The 23,330-nt window shown below is 44.3% G+C and overlaps 2 protein-coding genes across 4 annotated transcripts; one reads left to right on the top strand and one right to left on the bottom strand.

The window, feature by feature from the left end:
- Positions 1 to 89: 89 nt before the first annotated feature.
- bag2 (BCL2 associated athanogene 2) lies at positions 90 to 2,513 on the top strand. Its single transcript, XM_064318009.1, has 3 exons — positions 90 to 407; positions 1,360 to 1,469; positions 1,695 to 2,513. Exons 1-3 carry the CDS (start codon positions 283 to 285, stop codon positions 2,087 to 2,089), a joined length of 630 nt encoding a protein of 209 aa, XP_064174079.1. The 5' UTR covers positions 90 to 282; the 3' UTR covers positions 2,090 to 2,513.
- A 1,913-nt stretch (positions 2,514 to 4,426) lies between these two features.
- rab23 (RAB23, member RAS oncogene family) lies at positions 4,427 to 22,135 on the bottom strand. 3 transcript variants are annotated; one of them, XM_064318010.1, is made up of 7 exons: positions 21,642 to 22,135; positions 15,180 to 15,412; positions 12,563 to 12,648; positions 11,459 to 11,615; positions 10,354 to 10,436; positions 9,908 to 10,000; positions 4,427 to 9,125 (listed from the first exon to the last, which is right to left on the bottom strand). In XM_064318010.1, exons 2-7 carry the CDS (start codon positions 15,332 to 15,334, stop codon positions 8,986 to 8,988), a joined length of 714 nt encoding a protein of 237 aa, XP_064174080.1. In that variant the 5' UTR covers positions 15,335 to 15,412; positions 21,642 to 22,135; the 3' UTR covers positions 4,427 to 8,985. The 3 variants fall into 3 exon arrangements, with proteins under 3 accessions (XP_064174080.1, XP_064174082.1, XP_064174081.1); XM_064318012.1 differs by lacking the exon at positions 21,642 to 22,135 and adding an exon at positions 20,405 to 20,425; XM_064318011.1 differs by lacking the exon at positions 21,642 to 22,135 and adding an exon at positions 19,374 to 19,395.
- Between the last annotated feature and the right edge of the window lie 1,195 nt (positions 22,136 to 23,330).

Here is a 23,330-nt window from a genome sequence, read left to right on the forward strand (position 1 = left end):
CCCCAAGCCTTGGTGCATCGGGAGTGCGGCGGTTGCGTATTACGCGACACCTCCGCACCATCAGCAGTCGCAGCAGTTGGCAGCACTCCAAAGGCGTTCCGCAATCACGTCCGAAGGCACGGCGAGGTCAGGGTGGGGGGAGTTCCGACCCATGTTTGGAAATGTTTACTCAGGGGCGCTGCCGGTGGAAGCGTCTAGAACTTACTCCTGGGACTATCTAAGCCTCGTGTCTTAGGAAAGTGTTGATATTCGCTACAGCAGACGTGTCGAACGCAAATAGAAATGGCTCAAACAAAAATACAAGCGAAAATGAATGACGCCGGCAAGGCGAGCAGATTCAGCAGGACCATGTCGATGGCGGATCGCTCCGGGAGGCTGCTGGAACAAATGGACCAACTGGAAATGAGGTAACGCTGGGAACCGCCTGGTTCTTAAATGTGATCACATGCATGCAGCTCGGAAAAAATATAGCTTGCTGTGACGCTGGGAGACAAATTTGCTAAGTTCAGATTCCGAAATTGTATTATTCCGCGCTATATATTAATATTTTTAAAGCAATCGTGTAAAGGGGCATTGACAGTAGCTGTAACACTTATAAACCGTAACACTCGTTAGGTGCGGTGAAAGGACGAAAACTGCCGCTGGCTTTGGGAACATAAACACGCTCATATTTCCAATGTAGAAATTGAATCACATCTATGGTCGTTTCAATTATGGGCATGAATTGAGCTCAACAAGTTTAATGCCAGGCAAAAGATTCATTTAGACGAAAGTGCTGATTCAGACGTCTCGCGCTGAGCTACACTTGTTCAGCGCTGTTTTTATATTTATAAAAAATGAGTCAAATAATTTGGGTTTTTGTGGAAAATATATAGGCTACTCCTAACAAATATTGTCTGTTGTTGTCCAGCAATTGGCATTGTCCGAGTTAGAAGTGTTCCCAATTTACTTCTATATTACAATATGGGGTCTCTGTTTAGTCATGCGAGCCCGTGAGATCAGCTGCCTATGAAGCTTCCATGTGATTCTTCGAAGGTGTTAGTTTTATTTTTTGAAAGTTGGTTGGTCATGTGGCGTGTAGCCTAATGTGTGTGCAAGTTTATTCTTCCGCATGACAACTGTTGTGTAAAGTTAATTTGATAGTTATATGCTGTGAGCTACTCCAAACGTCCGTGCTCAAACTAATTGCCATGCTCAAAATTGGTAGTACGCAATCAAACCCTAAGTTATACATTCATTGGGTGTCGAAGTTGACAGCAATGCCATAAAAGGAGTTTGTAAAAAGGTTTATCCGTTTTGCTGTTCAAAATACTAAAAGTACAGTATTTTTAATACGAAGTACCCCACTTTGTTTTACAGGGTGGAAGCGTTAAGAGAGACGGCAAGCGCATTGGAACAAGAGAAGGAGAGTTTGTTGGAAATGATTCAGTCAATGAAGAACAGCCAAGAAATGCGCAACATCAGCGACGGTAGGATCTGTTTGCTGTGGATTCATTCACGCGACCCCCTTTAGCTGTATAACTGCAGTGTTGTCTTGCAGAAGGCAATATCTGCATATATTTATTGAGGCCTTGTATATAATGGGGGCGATTTTAGGCTAGCCATATTACGGACTGTCTCGTTTAAATACCAGTACCTGCATGTAGGCTATCTCGGAATTTCCCAACCACTGACGGACAGTCTCATTTTTACAGGGGAACGAGAAGAGCTCACAGTAACGGCCGACCGTTTGTTGGGACGGACCCTGACTGTGGAGGTTTCCGTGGAAACCATCCGAACCCCTCAACAGGAGGACGCTCTGCGTAAAGCTACTTCTCTGATTAATGAAATCGTCGCGAAAGTGTTGGACGACCTGGACAACGGAAGAAAACGACTGATCTCTTTGCATGCAGCCTGCGTCACCGAAGTTCCCCCGGTGCCAATCGATCAAAAGTTTCAGAGCATCGTGATAAGCTGTGCCTTGGAGGACCAGAAGAAAATCAAGAGGAGGCTGGAAACGTTAATCAGAAATATGGACAACGCAGGGAAAACTATCAGGATAATGGATCAGCAAAAAGTGGTTGATTCAGAGAGCGCTAATGGCAAATAATGGGTATTGTATTGATCCCTGTCCGATTCCACAACGTTGTATGACTTATAGGCTAATAATAATTTTTTTAAAACTATGATCCACCGTAGGAGACCAAAAAAGGAAATGAATTAACGTTGTGTTCTACGCAGTGACATCACAACCACCGATATGCAAGGAACACCGTCTGTGCACGCAGATACTGGATTATTTCAAGATGTTCCAGGTTTATTATATTGCAGGGTTCAAGGATATTAACCAGACCATTACTCTGTCAGTTGGTGGCAGGAAGGAACAGAGTTTATCGTTACTGTTAATGTCAAAGGAATAGAAGCTTAACTTATAACTAAACTAACTTTAATATGGCAGAAGTGTCTGCTTGCCACAAGAGTCAGCGATGGGTACTGTTTCATTTTCACACTTGAAATACATGAAATGCTTCCAAGTATTTTGTCATTTGTATTATATGAGCTTGGGAAAATCTTGACGTAATTGTAAAAGTAATCATTCACATGGACATTGAGTATAGAGCCGGCTCTACTGAATTATCTTGGACATGTTTGACTTTCCTCTGTGTTTGACTGAAGCACTGTATTCGTCTGCCACTGCTAGGCATTCTGTGGTGTGGGGCGGGTTCATAATGTGCCGAGCTGAAAAGATGCACTGGCAGTGCCTGTAACCTAGGAATCGAACTCTGGATGCAAATCGAGTTCTCTACCCACTACATCACCGTGTATTTCAGCGGGTGTGGTTCAGTCAGCTGAGTGTGTCATGTGCACTTCCAACTCACACCACTTTTTTTTGCCACCCATTTGAGAAGGAACAAAATGCATCAGTTTTTGGAACAGGACAAAGGAATCTCACTACTGAGTGTTAAGTGATTTAATCTTGAGTATGACTAACCGTTCCTAAAGCCACAGGACAGACACATACACAGTACAAGATCTTCATGCGTTCACCCCAGACTCTTTTACTAAAAAGTTAAGTCAGTTAAAAGTCCAAACAAAGATTATGCAGGTGCAAAGGTCCAAGGTTCTGAACTGCTGGTCACACAAAGGTTGTATTTCCCAGCAGCCATAACCAGTTCTCTGCTCTTGCCTAATGACTGAAGCTAAGCACATGTGGGCTTGGTTAGCACTTGTGTGGGAGAAATCTTGGGAAAGCTTACGTTGCCACTGGAAGTGGTGCTGGAGGGCTAGCTGGGAGTGGTCCTAGGACAGCCCAGTGCTCCAGCACCGACTGATGAGATGTTGAACCGAGGTCCTGACTCACTGTGGCCAAAATGCCTGTAAAAGTGTCCCTTGATGTTGATCACAGAGTAGATCAGGAGTCTTAAACCCTGCTCCTGGAGAGCCACATGATCTGCTGGTCTTCCTTGTTATTCTGCACTTAATCAATTAAAGCAGCTGACTACGGTCACATGGTTACTTGGGTCTGAATGGGGTGCTGGTTTTAAAGGGAAAACAAAAACCAGCAGGAGCTTGTGGCTCTCAAAGGTTCAGCTTAATTCCCATCTTGGTTTTCTCGAACTGTTACCTAATTATCCTCTGGTTAAACTGACTCAAAAAACCCCTCCTTCTCCACTTCAGGAGTTGCGTGGTGCTTGTCCTGGCACAAAATGGCTGCCATACATCACCAAGGTGTAGTGGCGCCTGATGTGAGCTTCTCCCATTCACTGTAATTCACTTTCAGATTGTGACATGAGAAGCTGTTTAATTAAAAACCTATTTCAGCACTGACATCAGTTTTAGTACATTAATAGTTTTCAGTATTTATTTGTCAATATTTAATTGTAGATTTTCATTTGTTTATAACTCTTCATGAAACTCATCCTGTTTTCCAAACCATGAATTCAAAGGCAGAACTCTTTACCTGCTAAAGTACCTCATTGAAGTGTTAGGGCTTTTCGATAAAAATAAATCTCTTCACCCTTATACTGATGCCCACTGGGAGACAATAGGAATCCTGTATTTAACCTAGCAGTGCTATGAGGTTTAAATTCACTGACCTTCCACATCCTCAGTTTTCTATAAGGGATTTTAGAATAGGATCACTTTTGACTAAATGGATGTAGATGCATGAAATCACAAAATGTCTTCACAAAAGCAAAAAAATGGCCTGGTACTAGGTCATACATATACTGAAGTAAGTTTCATTTTTTCATTTCATCTTAAAAGTACTTTTCAGTACTTTATCTTGATCAAAATGATGTCAAAAATATATTTGTATTTAGTGAAAAATAAAAGTTCACCAATGTGGACTCTTGCTTTGTAGTGTGTCAATTGTTTGATGTGGTAAGAGTTTTACTATATGTGCCAAAAACAACACTTATTGGGCTTGTCAATAAAAGTGCTCAGAAATCTATACATTCTTTATTGATGTTTGCACAACCATCAAACAGCCTGATGATACACAAATTGGTAGACTGAAGGTCATCGCACTGGACTGTTGGATGCTGGGTACATAAGTAGGTTCATGAAATTATAAGAACAAAGCAGCAACAGAGAATACAGTATGGTGGGGGTGGGGTCACTGTGCATTCCACCACTTTTATGTCACAGATGAAATAGTGTTGTAATTCACTAATGCCTTTTAACACGTGTCCAAACAGAGTTCCTCCCAAAGTCTCCTTGGAGACCAGCAACAACAGAGATAAAAGCCAGGATTAACTTGGATGTTTTACAACCGATGAAGAGAGCTTTCAACTTTCTTTTTTCCTGAAGCATGGATTATAAAGATGCGTGATTTGTTAGCTCGGTTTGATGAAAGTCATGTGCCTCTCTGTGGGGGTTGGGGGGTGATTGTAGTGTAAAACCACTGTTACAGAATAATTAAACAAATGCGCAAAGATGCACAGCAGCCAATGGGCAAGGAGCCATGGTAACATAATTAAAAATAGGTAAGGGGCAAAATTAACAGAAGAAGCAGCTGACATATTTAAGATTAACAACAAAAGAAAAACACAAGTGTATTCCAGCTCAGTGACTGGACCTCCATCTGGTCAGTTTTGGAAGCAGTCAGCAGGCCCAGCTCTCTCCACAGCACATTGCTGAAGACCGGGATACGAGGGACAGAAAAGCGTCTGGATCCGAGCCCGCCGAGCTACAGCATTTCAGCTCAGCCCTCACGAGCGGACGGGTTTCTGGAAGAACAGACTGTTCTTTTTAACAAGCCAGCCCCTGGAAAGCGCTCAACGCAAACACCCCTCACATTTTCCTGGTCTTCTCCGCACCCGTTAAGCCCTGCAGATTCCCCTCAGTTTTAGCTACGGAACAATGCACCCAATCACAGGGCTTCGTTCTCTGTGGCACCCGTGACTCATACCCCACCAGTGAGTTGTGTGTGTGTGGGCGCGTTTTGGTGTTGAAGCTCAACATGACCACAACCCTATCCCATGCTATAACAATAGCCTTTCACAGCAACAAACATCTCCACCTAGGTCTCCGGTCACCTGTGCCCCAAGAACACACAAGATTAAGCACGTTCCCTCGTACAATCTTATAAACCAGCGACTTGTTTACACCCTTCAGGCCACAGAGTTCTGTGGGAGAGCTTTGCCAACCATAGAACAGGTGTAACTCACAGATACGTGCAGCTAGCATCAGGGCTAAAGTGAAATACACCTGTCCAATGGCAGGATTAATGGTGTCCTGCCCCTATGGACTACTGGTCATAGATAGCTAATGACTCAGTCAAAGATGGGGCCTGCAATGTCTGTGCTACAGGGAGTAGCAAGTACACATAGGGAGCACCAGACCAGGAGCAAGATGTAAGTTATGTTCCCCTTTCATGTCATTAGGAGCCAGGGACAAGAAAGTAAGCGTGGCTGACTCGTAGAAGTACAGACCACTGATTTTCAGGGGTTTTTTTCCCAGCGCATTGAGTTCTGAAAAGCAGACAAGGCTGTAGTTCTGCTTCTACAGGGTTCAGTAAAATATCAGCATCCCCCTCCCCCACCAAGAGCTGATTCTGAAATTACACCAATTTTATTTTCCAGTGTTTGGCCTTTACCTTAACTTAGAAAAGGCTGGCGTGGATTCATTGTGAATGGAGCCTGGCAGAAAATGGTAGTCATTTACTTTTCTGTACTTTAACCACTGTGTGGACAATGCATCACTCATATTAGAAGTAGCCAATCGAAAACGGTCATTTGAGATCCAAAGCGATCGTCATATTTGCTGTTTGATGTCATTTCCGGTTATCAACACTTAGCACAGCGGCGACAGGAAATCTACATTAAGGCAATTCTGTGTGTATTCTCGTGCGTAAGCAGAATTGTTTTTGTGCCATTGGTCACAGCAGGAATGGGAGGTCAGCGGACACTCGCATGAATTAATTGCCTGGGCAAAAACAATTCAGAGGAAAAACAAAATCATAAGATCTCATTATGAAGGCAATATTACATCAAGTATTCTGCAAGCTTAGCATTCTGCATGGTGTATCGGTTACCAAATCACTGTGGAAAATTGTGAAAATGAGAGGGAACCTCCATTTGAAAAATCCATAATCTAAAAATGTTAAGGATGCCAAATGAAGAATACTTCTTTTTTGGCTACCGTTCCAAAATGTCTGACTCCCACAGTTATTCAAATTTTAAAAGGCAAGCAAAGGCTGAACCCTACACCATTTCTGGCTGCAAAGACCCCATTTTTGAAGGGACATCGACTTCTCAAAGGGGTACGCAATTTCAGAACAGGAATTAAACCACAAATTGTCTTAGTTTAGCCTTTTCTGAACTCTTGAAATAGTTTTTTCAGAGGATGTTCCACTTAAAATTAAACAAAAGCAATATATTGGAAAAAGCAAACACTACAAACATGTAAACATAATTCTGATGCTAAACCCAACGTGAAAAAGGCCCATTTAAAGATCTGGGATCCAGCCGAGCGGCATCAACACACTGGGAATGTTTTATACAAGCGCCCGCCTGCCTGTAGTCAGACTGTGAGAAAATCCACCCCGGCTTTGCCGGGAGCTTCAATCCATATCTTATCAGCGAGAGCCGTTCCTTTCACTGAGTCTGCAAGTCACCAAGGCCATGCCAGAGACCCTGCCAGTTACGAAGCGTATTTCGTTACAGCGATTCGTCCCTGTCCTGTAAGGCGAGGGCTCCCAAACCAGGACCCACTTAGTCCAAGGATTCCTACGGGGTCCGAAGCAAAACGAAAAGGGAAGAAAAAAAAATCTCCCTTTTAAAAATATTTAGTTTTCTGTTTATATTTCCATATTTCAAAAATTACATATTTTATACACTCAGATAAAAAGAAACTATGTCTGAGTTTACACATCCTTGGTAATACTGTGATTATTGTAATTATTACATATTTAGATTGTACTAATGAGTACAAGTCCTATTCTGAGCCATGATACAGTGGCACTGCAATTTAGCCAAGCTTCCATGTAGTCATGTAATAGCATGTTAAAGAGCCTGTAGTGCATGTTTTCAAAATGGTGTCAAGGCTAACCTTTTTTTAAAATTATTTATTTATTTATTTTTTTTAAAGGAGGGGTCCCATATTCACAGGGTTCCCACTTTAGGTAGCTTTGGGATTAAAACATTTTGGGGAACCCCGGCAGTTCAAGACTCACTCACCTGAGAGCGAAAGCAAGGAAATGGGGGAACCGGTAACAGGCAAAATGGCGGCCGGGAAGAGGGAACGTGAAGGCTAACGGCTCTCTGCGGACGAGACGCCCGTGCTATTCAAACGGCCAGAGTCCGTGTGCTCCTAATGCCACAGAGCGCTGCTTTGGATACTGTTCAATTAAACCGATTCACAGTCTCCGCAAGTTCTCAAAACACCAGGAGTCACCATATAGTCTGATTTAGCGTAACTCAGTCATTGTGATTCTTACAATTCAGTACCATTCAAACAACCAACCGCACTTGCTTATATATATACATATACATATATATATATATATATATATATATAAAACCAAGTGTATATATATACTCTGCCACATATTTTTCTGTTTTAAAAAACGTGTTCCATATGATTAGAGACAAATATTCTATCTATATCACCTGCTGAAGTACCTTGTAAGATTGTGTCTTTATACATTTTTAATGAGGAAGGTAGTTAAGTTTTCAAAACAATTTGGCACTATATTAACTCATTAGTTTTTTCTGTTTTTTTGTCAGGCAGTTGAACGCCCACATTCACTAAACACCGTCATGTTATATAAAAATATCCTGGAAAAAGATTAACTACATATATATTCATGACACATATCGAAGCAGATTCAATTCATTTTAAGGAAAAAAAATAGTACCAAATAATCTGTAGACTATATCTCTACCATTACTAACATATTGCACAGATGAACAGTAAAATGCACAAATGGTACTCTGAAAATCACATATGTACACATACAAATATGTTTTGCTGATGAACCAGCAGGAAGCTATGCTGCTCTGGGCCATTAGAAAGAACAATAATTTTATATCACTTATGGAATGTCGGAATGCAAATATGTGAAATCCGCATTCAATTCGGACGCAGCGAGGCCCAGATTTTATACCTTTGGCTGTCCTACCGTACGCAGCCACCAGGGGGAAACAAAGAGTGTGATTTAGAAGGAGCTGGATAGTCTTGCAGCAAGAGCTTCCCAACGACGGACTGTTCACAGGGATCAAAGGCAGCACAGAGGCCTCGCAGCAAGATGCATAACTCAAGAACACAGGTCGTGCACATCCGGTGAGACAAAAAGCCACCATCTTTGGACCACCTCTCAGGCTGACTGTGTTCGACAGGATATGACAACACAGACATCACCCGGAGACTTACTTCCTAACGTACTGAGTTCTGCATGATGCTGTGAAGCCTTTGAGCCCTGTGATAAAGCCTGCGGTCAGTTTTCCCGCCACCAGTCGGGGTTCGTTCAACCCTCGATCCGACGGGGGCGGGGTCTCTGTTTTACAGCAGGCGGCAGCTGCCGAAGGGGGTTTTGCTCTTCTTGGTCCTTTGTCGGTTCGGTCGCAGGTTGATGACCTCACAGCCGTTCAGGCTGCTGGAGTTTTGCCCGGAGTGGCTGCCTCCTGCCGTGTTGAACACCCCTGTGAAAGGAAAGGAGAGCGCGACTGAGCGGAGGGCTGGATCTAACGAAAGGAGGAGAGAAGCAATACACACATCCGATGTACAGAGCTACATTCTCTTTCAGCATGTAGTAAGACTGCACATCGATTTACTGATCATTTACTCATGAGGAACACGATGGATAATTCATTGATCACGTGAGGAAAAATGAGTGACTTTGATTTGGCTACTTTCTCCTAGCTGGATAAATACCTACTGTTGCTAGGTAATAGTAAACAACTTCCAGACTGACTGAATGAGGCCCGTTTCACTACAAACCCTCAAAAAATGTAGCCAAGACAGTGTGCAAGTCTTCTGCTTTTATGTATTGACAAAAAAAGATATATTTTCCACCCAATTTCTCACAGTACAGAACACCCAATCATGTACAGCCGTGCTTGTGATGTCACCAGCTGCGTCTATCTACACGCGCCGCCACGTTTTCACAGACCCCAGCGGGAGGAAGACGCATAACCTGCAGCTTCAGCAAGCCGCCTGCGGGGGTCACTAGAGAGCGACCGATCAGCGCATCTCGATTGGCTGAAGCCTCCCTGATCGTACCCTAACCCTAACCCTGACCCTGATCGCAGGGGATCGAATGCGAGCGCACTGGAGCAGACGGCGCGCCCGTCAGGATCACACCGCGCTCCGCAGCTACCCCGCAGCGACCGGCGATCCGGACGCGGGCGTCTGTCCCGCTAACACTCGGCTGGGTACCTGAGCACCACTGCGGTGTGCGGTTAACGGTTAGCGGTGGGCGTACCGATTTTATTGCTGGTTGTGTGCACCACCTCCGTCTCCTCCGCGCTCTGCTGCTTCAGTCTCTGCAGGTATTTGTCCGCCAGGTACTTGAAAACTGCGGAAACATCAGGAACAGAAAAGAGGCTTCATTCACCACGGGTTGCTCTGGCTCAGGACCACCTACAGGCCTGAATGTAAACACATGCTAATATATGCTAACAAATGCGCGCAGGGCGCTGATCTCTTAAGCCACTCGTCTCCTTCACAATTTAACCACTTCCTGTGTTCCTGCCCTGTGCCAGTTACAAAAACATTGTTGTTGACTAACTTTAATTTTGAGTGAATCTCATCAGAGCACACTAAAGTTTTAACTCTTGTCTTATAGAGGATTCTCTATAACAGTTGAGAGACAAACGATACAGCAGCTTCAGACATCTGGTCATGTGATCGTGTTGCCATGTGACCCACCTTCATTGACATTGAGGTCCTCTTTCACTGAAGTGCGGTAGAACCTCAGCTTCAGCTTCTTGGCCAATCCCTCTGCCTCCTCACTGTGGACACCCCAAAAACAGCCCCAACGGGACCCCCCGTCAGAACAGCCCCAATAGGACCCCTGTCAAAACACTCCCAACAGGACTCCCATCAAAACAGCTCCAAACAGGACCCCTGAAAAAACAGCCCCAACAAGACCTCCCTCAGAACATCCCCAATAGGACCCCCGTCAAAACACCCCCAACAGGACCTCATTCAGAATCACATACTCTATGTCAGAGGCTCCCAAATCATTTTATGCAAAGGCCCCATAAGCGTCTTCAGACTCATCTACAAATAAAATACCTTTGTCCAACATTCACTGCTACCTGCAATGCAGTCCCTATTAAACACTAGCACATGGAAGCACACTGTGCTTTGTGATATCATTATATCATGGTACGTACAAGCCATGGCTATTAAAACAATACAATCATGTAAAAATAATGACAATATTACCCAGTATTACAATAGTAATATATGAAGTAAATTTTTTTTCTTAGAGCTAAAATTACATAATATAAGAGGTACGAAAATATGAACAATAATAAATTATAAATGGGAAAACATTCTTTTCTGCTGTGAACTCACTGGAGCTCCTTGACAGACACCCTGGGATCCTGAATAAAGTAAATATTTCACTTCCTGTGCAGAACCCCGAATCAGGCTCACACTTTTTTTTTTTTTTTCAGCACCGGAGTGGTACGTTTTGTACGTTGCTTTGGATAAAAGCATCTGCCAAATAAATGTAATGCAATGCTTTTTGTTTCATAATTTTACAGCTGACTATTTACTGAAACTATTTATTTTATTTCAGGTAAAGAAGCTCAAAAATAACTTCTGACCCCAATCTGGGAATCAAACTCAGATCCCTGCGGTTGCAACCACCAAAACAGGGACTGAGAAAGAGTACCACCTTACATCTCAATGAAAAATGTATATAGCTTTTCTCCCAGACTGGATCATTATCGTTTCTCCATTTTCAGGTTTAGTTTGAGTTTCTAAAAGACCTTTGAGAAAGGAGGTGGAGGTGTGGCCTTACTTTTTGATCACCGTGTCGTCCAGGAGGTCGATCTTGTTCTGCACCAGCACTGTGGGGATGTCCCCCACCTCCGCCTCCACCTTCTCCCTCCAACTGCCGATGGCCTCGAACGAGTCACGGTCCGTGGTGGAGAAGACCAGCACACAGGCCTGGGCCCCTGCAGGGAGAGACCGCACACAGCACCCGATGGTCAGCTTCAACCACGACCGCACACAGCACCTAGTCAGCTTCAACCGTGACCGCACACAGCATCCGAGTGGTCAGCTTCAACCGCGACCGCACACAGCATCTGAGTGGTCAGCTTCAACCGTGACCGCACACAGCATCCGAGTGGTCAGCTTCAACCGCGACCGCACACAGCATCTGAGTGGTCAGCTTCAACCGTGACCGCACACAGCATCCGAGTGGTCAGCTTCAACAGTGACCGCACACAGCAAACAAACCGTAGACGCTTTTCCGCTGACGAGACGCGACATCGACTCCTTCATGTCTGATCTATTCATGTACACGTTTTCCCCTGACAGCGGAGATGACGGGTTCGGGTGGCCATGGCGACTCGTATCTTGCAGTGTGCAGTTAGCGACGGCGGCGGCTCGTAGTGGCGGTGTCGTCTGCTGACTTCTGTTCCGAGCTCTGCTCTTTACCGCGTCCCCCAAGATGCCAATTTCAGCCGGAGGCAAACCAGGGCAAACGCACTCCAGGGACTCTTGTGCAGGATGTTTGTCGCTTTTGAGGTTCCCAGGGAACTCCAATTCCATTACCATTTATTCAAAATATAACTGTGTGTGTGTGAGACTGTGTGCGCACGCTCGTGTCTGTGCACTTGTGTGTCTGTCTGTGTGTGTGCATGCATGTCTGTGCGTGTCTATGTGTGCATGTGTGTGTGTGGTGTGTCTGTGGCATCTGTGTGTGTGTGTGTCTGTGCATGTGAGAAAAACATATGACTCGGTGTAATCACTACCATCTGTCCTAAACCATCTTCAGTAACAGCTGTGCTGCGACTTTGCGAGAAGTTGTGATGTAGCACACTGACAGTTACCCAGCCCACAGACCCTGCTCTCAGACCTCACCTCGATAGTAGCAGACCCTGTACCCAGACCTCACCTCGATAGTAGGCCTTGGTGATGGCGTCAAACTCCTCCTGGCCTGCTGTGTCCCACAGCATCAGCCTCACGTCCTCATCGTTTACCCTGCCGCAGAAAGAAAGGGGGCGATTAACACCATGGTATTTTAACAGGTCCCATGGCACAGACCTTGCACGGGCATGTAGACCTTACACTTACGACAAAACAGGGAGCGGGGCATGCCTGGTAACCAAGCAAATCGCTACAACCCCTGAATTCTGATCCCTGAATGAAAACTAGCACTGCTACCACAGTCAAAACCCACCCAAAACTATGTACACCTTACTGTGAGCATTCACTTCAACTGTCAGAATAACAGAGTCCAGGCGTTCTGAACCAAATTACGCACTTCAGATGGGGAAAGACAGCCATAATTCTGGAGGACCTATTGATTTTTGTTTCCGTGATTCATTACATTATTCCTACAGTTAACATGGCCAGTCAGCCCAGGTGACCACTCTCCAGCACCAATACTGTATGAGGAAGACATTTATCTCCTTTGTCAAAGAAGACAGTTTCAGTGAAAAGGGTGGCCACGCATTTATTTCAAAGGCATACCTTTTTCAGTAGGTGTACTGGTGCACGCAAACTCAAGGTAATATGCAGCTGAACACCTTGGCCCAGGGATACATAACAAAACTGGCCAGTGCTACTTCAAACCCGTACTTCCATGAAATGTACACTAGACATTTACTATGGCACTTACACATACATTCAGCGGTCATGCTAACCCAAGGAATGCAGCGTCTGTGGAATGCAGGTCATTTCAAAATCCGCACATTACACTTGCGTTCTGATAAAAACAACTATTTCTGCCATAATATGCCAACTGAATAACACAATAACACTTCATTTTAAACACAATAAATGCAGGCTATGTCGTTCATAATTTTATTGTGACAATTGTAACAGATGCGGGATCAAATAGTGGGAGGAAACAAGCTACAAATAATTATCAAAACAAATTTTTGCCACACAGGCTAATATTAAAAAAACCTAGAAGTGATTTCTGTTTTAATTTACTTGTGTTGAGCAAGCGATCATTTTTGACTTTTCATACAAATTAAGCGCTTTCTCTTTGAATCTCGCAATGCTACCAACAGCTGTGTAAATATTATGATCAATACACAACACAAATGCCGAAAGACGATTGGCTCACAGAAACAGGAGGAATTATTTTGTTGTGGTTCAAGTCTGGGTCATCGTCCGTTGTAATCTTTAAAAATGACCTTGGAGTATCTGCTTTTATAGAAGGCAGTGTATTTTTTCCTGCATTTTGGCTCTTGTGTAAAAAACACAGAAAAAATACCCAGAAACCTTTGTTAAACCGACCAATGGCATTCATGCAGTTCATCTGCCGTGTGCCACACGAGGCTGTTCACAAGGGCTGCAGGAAGCACACGCATGCCCTCCCACAGGCCCACTGTGGACGTCATAATCATGCACATCCCTACATCCTGAAGGAGAAATGAGATAAATAATTGTTCACAGGAGAGAGAATCCTGGGTCACGCTCCCCTTTTTGAGACACAATTTTTTGAAGACAAAAACTTTAATTGTCCCTACCTCCACTGACATCTGGGACAATTGTTGAAGATCTGGGAGGACAATCTGATATGGTGGGGATCCAATTAAACATATATCGATAGCTTCACCAGCAAAATTGTCGATTAATTAAATGATAAATCACGTACAAAACACAGGCAATCTGTAACTTACAAAATTATTTTCTAACCGGTAACAAAAACAATTAAATTAAATCCGAGAGGTCATTTTATTTAAAGGCAACTTTCTTTAACTGATCTCTGCAGTAAATTTTAAAAAATACAGAAGAAACAAATGCCATTGAAACTCATCATTGTTTAAACGGAGACGGTATTTTAAGCGCCCTACGCCAAGGTTCTGCATGGGGGCGGAACGCGGCTTTGCCTCCGCTGTGCTCGGGGAGCTGCAGGCTCCAGTCCCTTTGAGACCGGGCTAAAGCAGCTCAGGTTTTAGCTCTGGCATTTCCTGACAGTAACTCTGCTTCGTCACGCCCCAGCCGTACCGCGAGGAGAACAGATTTTCCGGGCGCTCCTGCAGAGCGCTGAGCAGATGCATCTTACTCGGGCGTCCTGCCCCGTGAATCTCCTCTGCGCCATTTCTGCCACAAGACATCGCGAGAAGACATCAACAGTCATGCTGTCATGCCCATCTAAGACAAAGCACAGTTTGTCAGTCTATACCAGACTACGGCCTACACTGCAGCGAGATGTATAATATTACATGGACCATGTTTTAAATGCATGACATGTCTATCTATGGCAGGACTTCACAGACTAGGGTACAAGGACTGCACCTTGGGAAGATGGAACAGATTTTCCCTTTTCACATATTTTGCTTTTCACAAGTCATAAGCCGGGTTGTAACAATATTCTGCAAGGAAGAACTGACATGACACCTGAATTCTCACTGAACATCTGACAGTCTCAGAAATGGCTTCAAACCAGGTTCTACCAGGACCAGGAGCTGAATCAGGGGGGTCAGTTTGAGGCAGAAGCCTCAAGACATAACGCGACACTGTAGAACAACATTCTGCCGCTCCGTGAGCTTGCTTACACGATCTGGCGCTCTAGGAAGTCCACCCCGATGGTCTTCTTGTAGTCCCGGGTGAAGATGCCCTTGCAGTAGCGCTGGATCATGCTGGACTTGCCCACGGCCCCGTTGCCCACCACCACCACCTTGATGGCCACCTCCATGTCCTCCTCCAACATGGCTGCGGTCTCTCACGGGACGCTCCTCGCGGGTTCTGGTTCCGACTGGCTCTGGGATCACTGCAACCCTACCTGAGACTGCGGGAGAAGAACACGCAACGCCTCAGGCTGGGGGCTTTGAAAAAACATGCATTTACACAAACGATATGAGAGTACTGCCATTATGGAACCAAGAGAAAACAGATTGGCCAACAGCACTACATAGTCTAGAGTCAATATTAAACATAACACGCAAAGACAGTCTCTTAGGCAGACCTAAGAGACCGAGAGCGGGAGACAGCACTTGTGGGAATTACCTTAATCGTTATCCTACCACTACAATAATCCTGCTTGCACGCATACTATACACATCTGCAAGCAGCTGAAATTGCACTGAGGGCTGCAGCATCTTTAAAGTTTAACGGGTTTGCATTTCAATTATTCTGACACTTGACTATATTCCACCCTCACAATCAAATATTTAAATAACAACATAAAACCAATTCAATAAGTCTAGGGGGCTTTAAAAAACCCGATCTGACATAAAGTAAACCTCCAGACTGACAGACATCCAAGACAAGGCCAAATCACATTCCCCAACTCCTAGGGAGAATCCAACATCTGCTGCTTTTCCCCCCCTGGGGGGTGACATGTTTTGGGTTTCACGGCAACCGATGAACTTGTGCGCAGTCAAAAATAAGGAGGACATTGTTTGATTTGTAAAATGGTTTATCGGGACGGGGACCGAGGGCCATAAAACTCCTCCAGCGGGGGGCGAACCCGGGGAGTTTTTATTTTTATGGCAGGAAGGGAAAATTCCGCTCCGCAGGCCCGCTAAAGCAAACACAGTGCAGGGGGGAGGGTGCGCGGTCGGTACCCCCCTCCCTGGTGACTAAAGCGACCCGCGGGTGCGTCCCATCGGGGCGCCGGGGCGAGGCTGTCCCACAGCGGTTTCCCGTGCTGAGGTCATTCTGCTCCAGATGGCCGTGTTGACTCCTGCGTTCGGCTCAGTGAGCCGGAAGCTCTTTGCATCCTTGCATCTCTCAGACGAGATCCAGCGCAGGAAGAGAGACTGGAGGGGGGAGACCTGTCCGGTAAACCTGACACCACATACAACCGCCAACCGCCAGGCAGCGACTGTCCCAATACCCCTTTACCAAGAGCTGGGACCAGGCTGGCTCATTATACCCCTTTCCCACTGCAGAGCTGGAACCAGGCTGGCTCATTAAAGCCCTTTCCCACTGTAGAGCTGGAACCAGGCTGGCTCATTAAAGCCCTTTCCCACTGTAGAGCTGGAACCAGGCTGGCTCATTAAAGCCCTTTCCCACTGTAGAGCTGGAACCAGGCTGGCTCATTATACCCCTTTCCCACTGTAGAGCTGGAACCAGGCTGGCTCATTATACCCCTTTCCCACTGTAGAGCTGGAACCAGGCTGGCTCATTATACCCCTTTCCCACTGTAGAGCTGGAACCAGGCTGGCTCATTATACCCCTTTCCCACTGTAGAGCTGGAACCAGGCTGGCTCATTATACCCCTTTCCCACTGTAGAGCTGGAACCAGACTGGCTCATTATACCCTCTTTCCCACTGTAGAGCTGGAGCCAGAGACTCACGAAGTACAGATTTCAGGTGGTTTTCACATTGTCTTTCCATTGTTTTTTTTAGAATCAAAAGGGAACTAATCATGAGAGCTCCACTCTACAGCCCATCATTCATGATGTAGACCTGCATGGAGGACATGCAGATCAAGTGCAATGTATCAATGACAAAGTGGTCATATGTTTACTAAATCATGAGAAGAAGCATGAGGCCAATATTTCTCACTACACAATGAGTAAAGCCCAATCACAACTGAAGGCCCATCACTTTGCTAAAAAATACTCAATCAGTTTGGTATATCAGAAAGCCAGAAGACAAGTCCATCCAGCCACCAGTTTCCACTCTGGTATCCAACTACTTAACAGTTACAAAAAATAAATAAATAAAGCACTTTACTACAGCCAGCACTGCAGGTGCCCTATTGACTGAGAGTTGCTAGTGCACAATGAGAGAGGGAAAACCCAGACGATTAAAACGGTCTCTCCCACAGCGATGCTCCAACAAGCTACACACATCCCCATGGAACTGCAGGCTGCAGTTAGGAGCGGTGCAGTTAGGCCTCGTTCTGTGGGGGTTTTCCACCATTAGACTGCCTACGTGTCTGAGAAGGACCCCAAACTTACGTGATGAAATGCAAATCCCTCCTGTTGCCGTAGTGGGTGCACTGAGGTATGCTTTTGTAAACAGTTAAATTTTCCCCATCTACCTGCATTTTAGTGAGCGAAAAATAATTAAATGAAACACAGTGACTTGTCTCCATTTCTCCATCTGGCTTGAGCAACACGTCTACTGGCTACTTCAGAATGAAAATTTAAGCCCACAACTCCTTAGTCTAGATCCAACCAGAGACCGTTTTGGTCCAGGAAACTGAAAGCTCTGAATTAGCCTATTTGCTGATGTGTTCTTTTAATACTTTTTGTGTTCACAAATGGCCAAGAAATATTTTTAAATGATTCTGGTCGAATAAATAAAAATGTAGAAAAGCCTGTGCCGAGATTGGCTTGCTTTCCCTCTCAGCTAAACGGTAGGTTTTCAGTGAGCGGGGTTAATTGGATAGAATGTACGTCGCTAAAAACTCTAAAATCGGTGAAATGCTTTCTACTTCTACCATGTAAATGATGCTCCTGTCCCTTTAGAGTTGGCTGGTTAAATTGGAAATGCCTAAGCACTGCACGTTCCCTGGATACAAAAGAACCAATATGCTTTTTTTCTTTTCCAAAAAATGAAGAGACTCATACAAAATGGGTTTCATTTCTGGAGGCCCGGGGCTCTGTAATGCTGCAATAATCCCAACAGGGCTTCACAAGCTACCTACAAAAGCAATGTGGCTTTGCTAAGAAGCTAGCGCTAGCGCTGGTGCACTGGCGCAGTGCCGTCCCTCCTTCACCTCCCTCCCAGCTGCTGCTGCTAGTGACACTCCCAGTTGTTGCAGAAGAGACGTGTGATGATCGGTAAGGTTCACCGTTAGCTAGCGAATAGCTTTCAAGCTTAGATATGCAGAATATCTTAGAAATGTGGGTGTCATTTCTGGAGTTTGACACTGCTGTAGAGTCTAATGTTAGTATACAGTAGCTCAGCGTTACAATGTTATTACACATTGAATGATCTGCAGGTTTAACTATACGATGGAAAAGCCTAGCTTATGTTGTTTTCTTTTGTGTGGTCTGGCAGTCTAATGTTACTGCACAGGACAGGCTGCTCTAACGTAGTAATGGGGAATGGTTTACATATGACATGACTTATACATATGAATATTAATGAGCTCAGGATACATGCCCACCCTGTCCTTATCTGCTGAATAGGCCGCAGTAAAATAATAATGCCCTTACAATTTAATGGTAATAACTGGGGTTAAAACTTGAAAAAAATACAAAGAAGACAATCAATTGTCACTTTTGGGGAATATAAGAGTAATTTGAATCCTGTTGGCTGAACCTTTAATCTTACTGGTTCAGTAGGTAGCTAAAAGAACCAAAGTTCCACTTTATGTAACCATACCACAACTACTGTAATCTAATAAAACAATGCTTAATATACAAAATGCCTTAATATACAAAATGCCTTTGAAAGCAATTTCTATTATGTATTGGCACAACAACTGCTGCAAAAACAAATGCAGCCACTCCCCAGCCCACCCCAACCTCCCCCCCCAAACAGGCTCAGAAGGGGTGACTGCCATGGCTTTCCACAGGCCAGCTCCACAGGTCTGACAATGCTGGGGATCCAAGAGACTGTATGAAAAATTCCACGGTTCACAACTACACAACAGTGGCATTAGATTCCCCACCTAAGCCAATGCAAACAAGCTAGCAGTCTGGGAGACAGAGCAAGGCTTTTGTGCATTACACCTACAAGGAGAATAGAGGGAGAGACCAGGATGAAACTGCACTGAGCACAGACTGGGTTAAAAGCAACGACACTCCCCACCCCCGGCGTTTAAGAGCAGTAACCAAATACGGTACCCGACGCAGCCCTGCCCAAACTGCCACGTGCTCCCGCTGAAGCTCGGAGAGAAACGGCGGCCGCTCGGAAATGACTCCGTCCAGACGGCTCCTGCTCTTCTAAGGAAACGAGGAGAAGCATTCTGCGCCACAACCTGCTTCCAGGGCCAATTTTGGACACTCGGTCAGCTCCACCCATTACCGCTCTCGCGCGACCATTCTTCGGCGGTTGGGAGAATTCGTTTTTAGCAAAGGCTATTTCTCTCTCTCTCAAGAAAAAAAAAAAAGAATGCCGGCAACGGAGTCATTCGGAGATTACATCACGAACATTACTGACTTAGCTCCCCGAGCAGCAGGGAGTTCTGAAAGGAATTCACACTGCTGGCAAACATCCAGACTGCCGATCTGAGCGCACTGTTAATCTCCAGAACTAGCCATGTTTGCCAAACAGACGGCTAAATCCAGGCTTACAGCCATCATTATTAACTAAACGGCAATCGGAAAGACCTTAAACCTAATCATCTGTTTAAGATGCCCATCTGACAAAGACACAAATTTACAAAAACGGCCTAAACGTACAAAAACAATTGTGATTTTATTCACAGCCGTCAGATACCTCAGAAACGGTCTGTGACCTCTGTACCAGAAGGAATAACAGAGGTGGTTGGTTCAAATCCCCAGCAGACTTTGCTCTTGTACCCTTGCGTGAGATACCCTGAATTGCTTGAGTGAAATGCATAGCTTTGCAAACAGAAAAATGTTAAGACATACGGAAAGTAAGTTGCCCAGGGTTCTGATGTCACACAAAACACATTGCTACACATTGTACATGTGCACATCGCTAATAAATGGTGAATTCACATTTTTTGTTGCAACATTACAACTCAATGAAGATTATGCTCAGATATGAATAAATACAAATTGTGCAAAAGAGGGCATTCCATGTAATCAAGTTTTCTGATACAGGTATATACACGCTCAGTTGTGCAAAACTGTTACTACACAAATAAATAAATAAAAACATAACTTGCAGGAATAGGATGAAACATTACCTGGTCAACTGTTGAACAGGAAACGTAAGTAACACCCTGGCAGGGGAGCAAACCCCACAACACAAAACCAGTATTCAGAATCCAAAACAAAGTGCAGTCGCTGCGCGCGCGATGTTGTGCGTCCACGCCAGCCCTCACAAAAGCCAGGCACAAACACACCTTTCTGGTACAAAAACACCTTTCCGGCACAGTCGCCCTCTGGTCTCCGCGCAGGAAGTCAAACTATCCTCGTTTCAAACGGCAGCACAAAAATAACCCGGCACAATGGACACTTCGCCGGGACAGCGGCGCTTAAGCTTTTCTTAACCTCCTTGTAAGGGCCACTACTGCTGACACTGACAGGCAACAGGTAACCAAGGAATTATGCACCAGCTAAAATTGAGTGGCGCGGGTGTGAGTGTACTTGGAGGCTTGGTTGGGGCGGGGCATGCAGCTACATTTTCAGAATTAAGTAAGTCATTATTTCTCATTATATTGTTTTGGAATGGAGTTACGCATTAATGCTTATTTAACGTCTAAATATAAATAAGACAATAACTAACCTACCAAATGAAATTTCCCATTTACAACCACTCAACATTACTGACATTAAATTCAAGTTAATTTCAGACACAAAAGTGTTTTGACCATGGTAAATGTGCTACCCTTAGTAAAACCTTTAGTTAGTATCTATGAAACAATGAAAAAGAACAAGGCAAATGCATTACGTCACAGGCTGGACTTTTTCAGCATCAATGACCTGGGTAATTTCTTGCGGATAACTAGATCAGTTGCACAAGCAAACTAGCAAATAATGCAAAGTCAAATAGCTAGCTAATAAAGTCAGTTAGCTAGAGCCAATTGAGAGTTATACGTCACTTAAAAATGTGCAAGTGCAATAATAAATTATTTTTAAGCAATTATGAAACAAACATTTTCCATTGACAACAAACAGCGTGATTTATTAACAATATAACTATAGGATGGCAAAACACATACAATTTACGCAGGTTAGCTGTTTTATAACGCTAAAATAGCTTAATTTACTAGTAGATCCTGTTAGTAGGCTACTGAACATCAGCGAGCAAACACTGGTAAATATGCAACCGATGCTCATTAGAAAGACAACGGCTAGTCTGCAAGCTAGGCCAGAAAATAGAAGTAAAGGTTCTGTTGCTAGCTGGTTATGCGGTTGTATTGCAAAAATGCAGGCGCCAGTGAGCTTCAGTCAACAAGCGAATGGAATGCTCTTCCTTACCTGAGTCCAGTTACCATGTCTGGCTTCGTGCAGCTGCAACACCCCGGAGTAAATGTGAGATTGAGCAACCGATCTCTTCGATTTCACGCCCGTTTTCAGGTGGGCTCCAACAAAACTGGGCCGGAACAACACCAAAATGTGGCTAACTAGCTAAGTAACTAAATATATCAATGAAGCATTGACGCACATCTTCCTTAAGGACGGGCTTGGAAAGCGGCCTGATGTTGCCTAGCGAGGCAACGCGTTACCCATCCCTTACCCTTGGCAACTGGGTTAGAATATCATTAATCATTAAAACTTAACTACCGCAAACCAGTACAGCATTGCCGTGGATATGGAAACAAAACACGTTCAAACAGCACGGAGTGTTTTCCACCCTTTCACGACTATACAGACATGGACTGAATATAATTAGCCAGCTATTATCTTCACACGATTTCTTTGCTCAGTCTCAGTTGGTCTGGCTCCCTAAGCAGTCGGTTGCTATAAACGCTCTTGATTTCCGGTCGTAAACATTGTAGACAGAGGCAGTGCTACCAAACACTGATCCTGAATCAGATGAATAATTTAAACAAAGTGCTTTCGATGCGCATTAGCGTTATTTTTGCTGACTCTGGATCAGTTCTTGGGATCCCGATATTGCTTCCACGGCGCACAAAACGCCCCACAAAGGAAGTGACTTCACGGTCCCCCCTCCCTTCCACAGAAGCTTCATACTTTTGGGTCTCTTGAGCTGAGTTAACCCTTCCACGTCTTTCTTAATTATTTCAAAAAGTTGGCAAAACCTTAGATAGTGCTAATAACTGTAAATATATGTATTTCCTGATACCGCGTAGAACATACTATAATTCCAGTAAAACCACTTAAAATACCTGTGGAAATTTTAAAATATATACATTTTTTCATTTTGTTCAGCTTTGTCAAGTCCTCAATCAAATCAGGTTGTGAAGGAAAAGACAACAGTTGGGAATGCAAATAACCAGGGTGGCACCGGCACATATCAACCAATATTGGTATTCTGTGGCCGTGGCTGTAAGCCCCCTGCTTTGAAATGGATCTATCCCGTCTACAGCGCGCTCGCGTGGAAAAACCGAGAAAGACAAGCATCAAGGCAAAAAATATTCATTCAATTGTTTTACCATTTGCATGTTTGCTGAAATGAGCAATACATAAATTAATAGGAAACTAGAGTTTTAATTTTTAACCAGTCACCAGCTTATGAAACTCGCTGCGCTTTGCTCACACAGTTTCTTGTTCAACTCTCAACTCTCCTTGTAAATTTTCCAAGCATAATGTTCGACTGTTGCTGTTGAGAGTTCGGTAGGAGAGGTAGATCGTACTTTCTGGAGTTAATGTTACTCGTGTGACAGGTATTGAAAAAAGAGATAAAAACAAAATACAATTGTAGATATTAAAATTAAATTATTGTAGTTCAGAATTCCGTATTAGCCTATGCAATTAGCCTACTAAGTTTCACCAGTCTGATCTATTTGTGGCTGACTGAACAAAATTAGATTTGAACGGGCTGCTGCATGCCATATTAAGTGTAAGTAGCTTTTCGTATCGGTTAGCGACTATAAATTAGTGAGCACACCCTCCGCATTCATTATCCTATACGAGTACGGCTAAACTGCTCCCAAGAAGCGTGTCAATGGGTAGGATGTGATATAACACCTCATTATAGGACGT

The sequence above is a fragment of the Anguilla rostrata genome, chromosome 18, assembly GCF_018555375.3.
Source record: "Anguilla rostrata isolate EN2019 chromosome 18, ASM1855537v3, whole genome shotgun sequence".
In the NCBI taxonomy this organism is placed as follows: domain Eukaryota; kingdom Metazoa; phylum Chordata; class Actinopteri; order Anguilliformes; family Anguillidae; genus Anguilla; species Anguilla rostrata.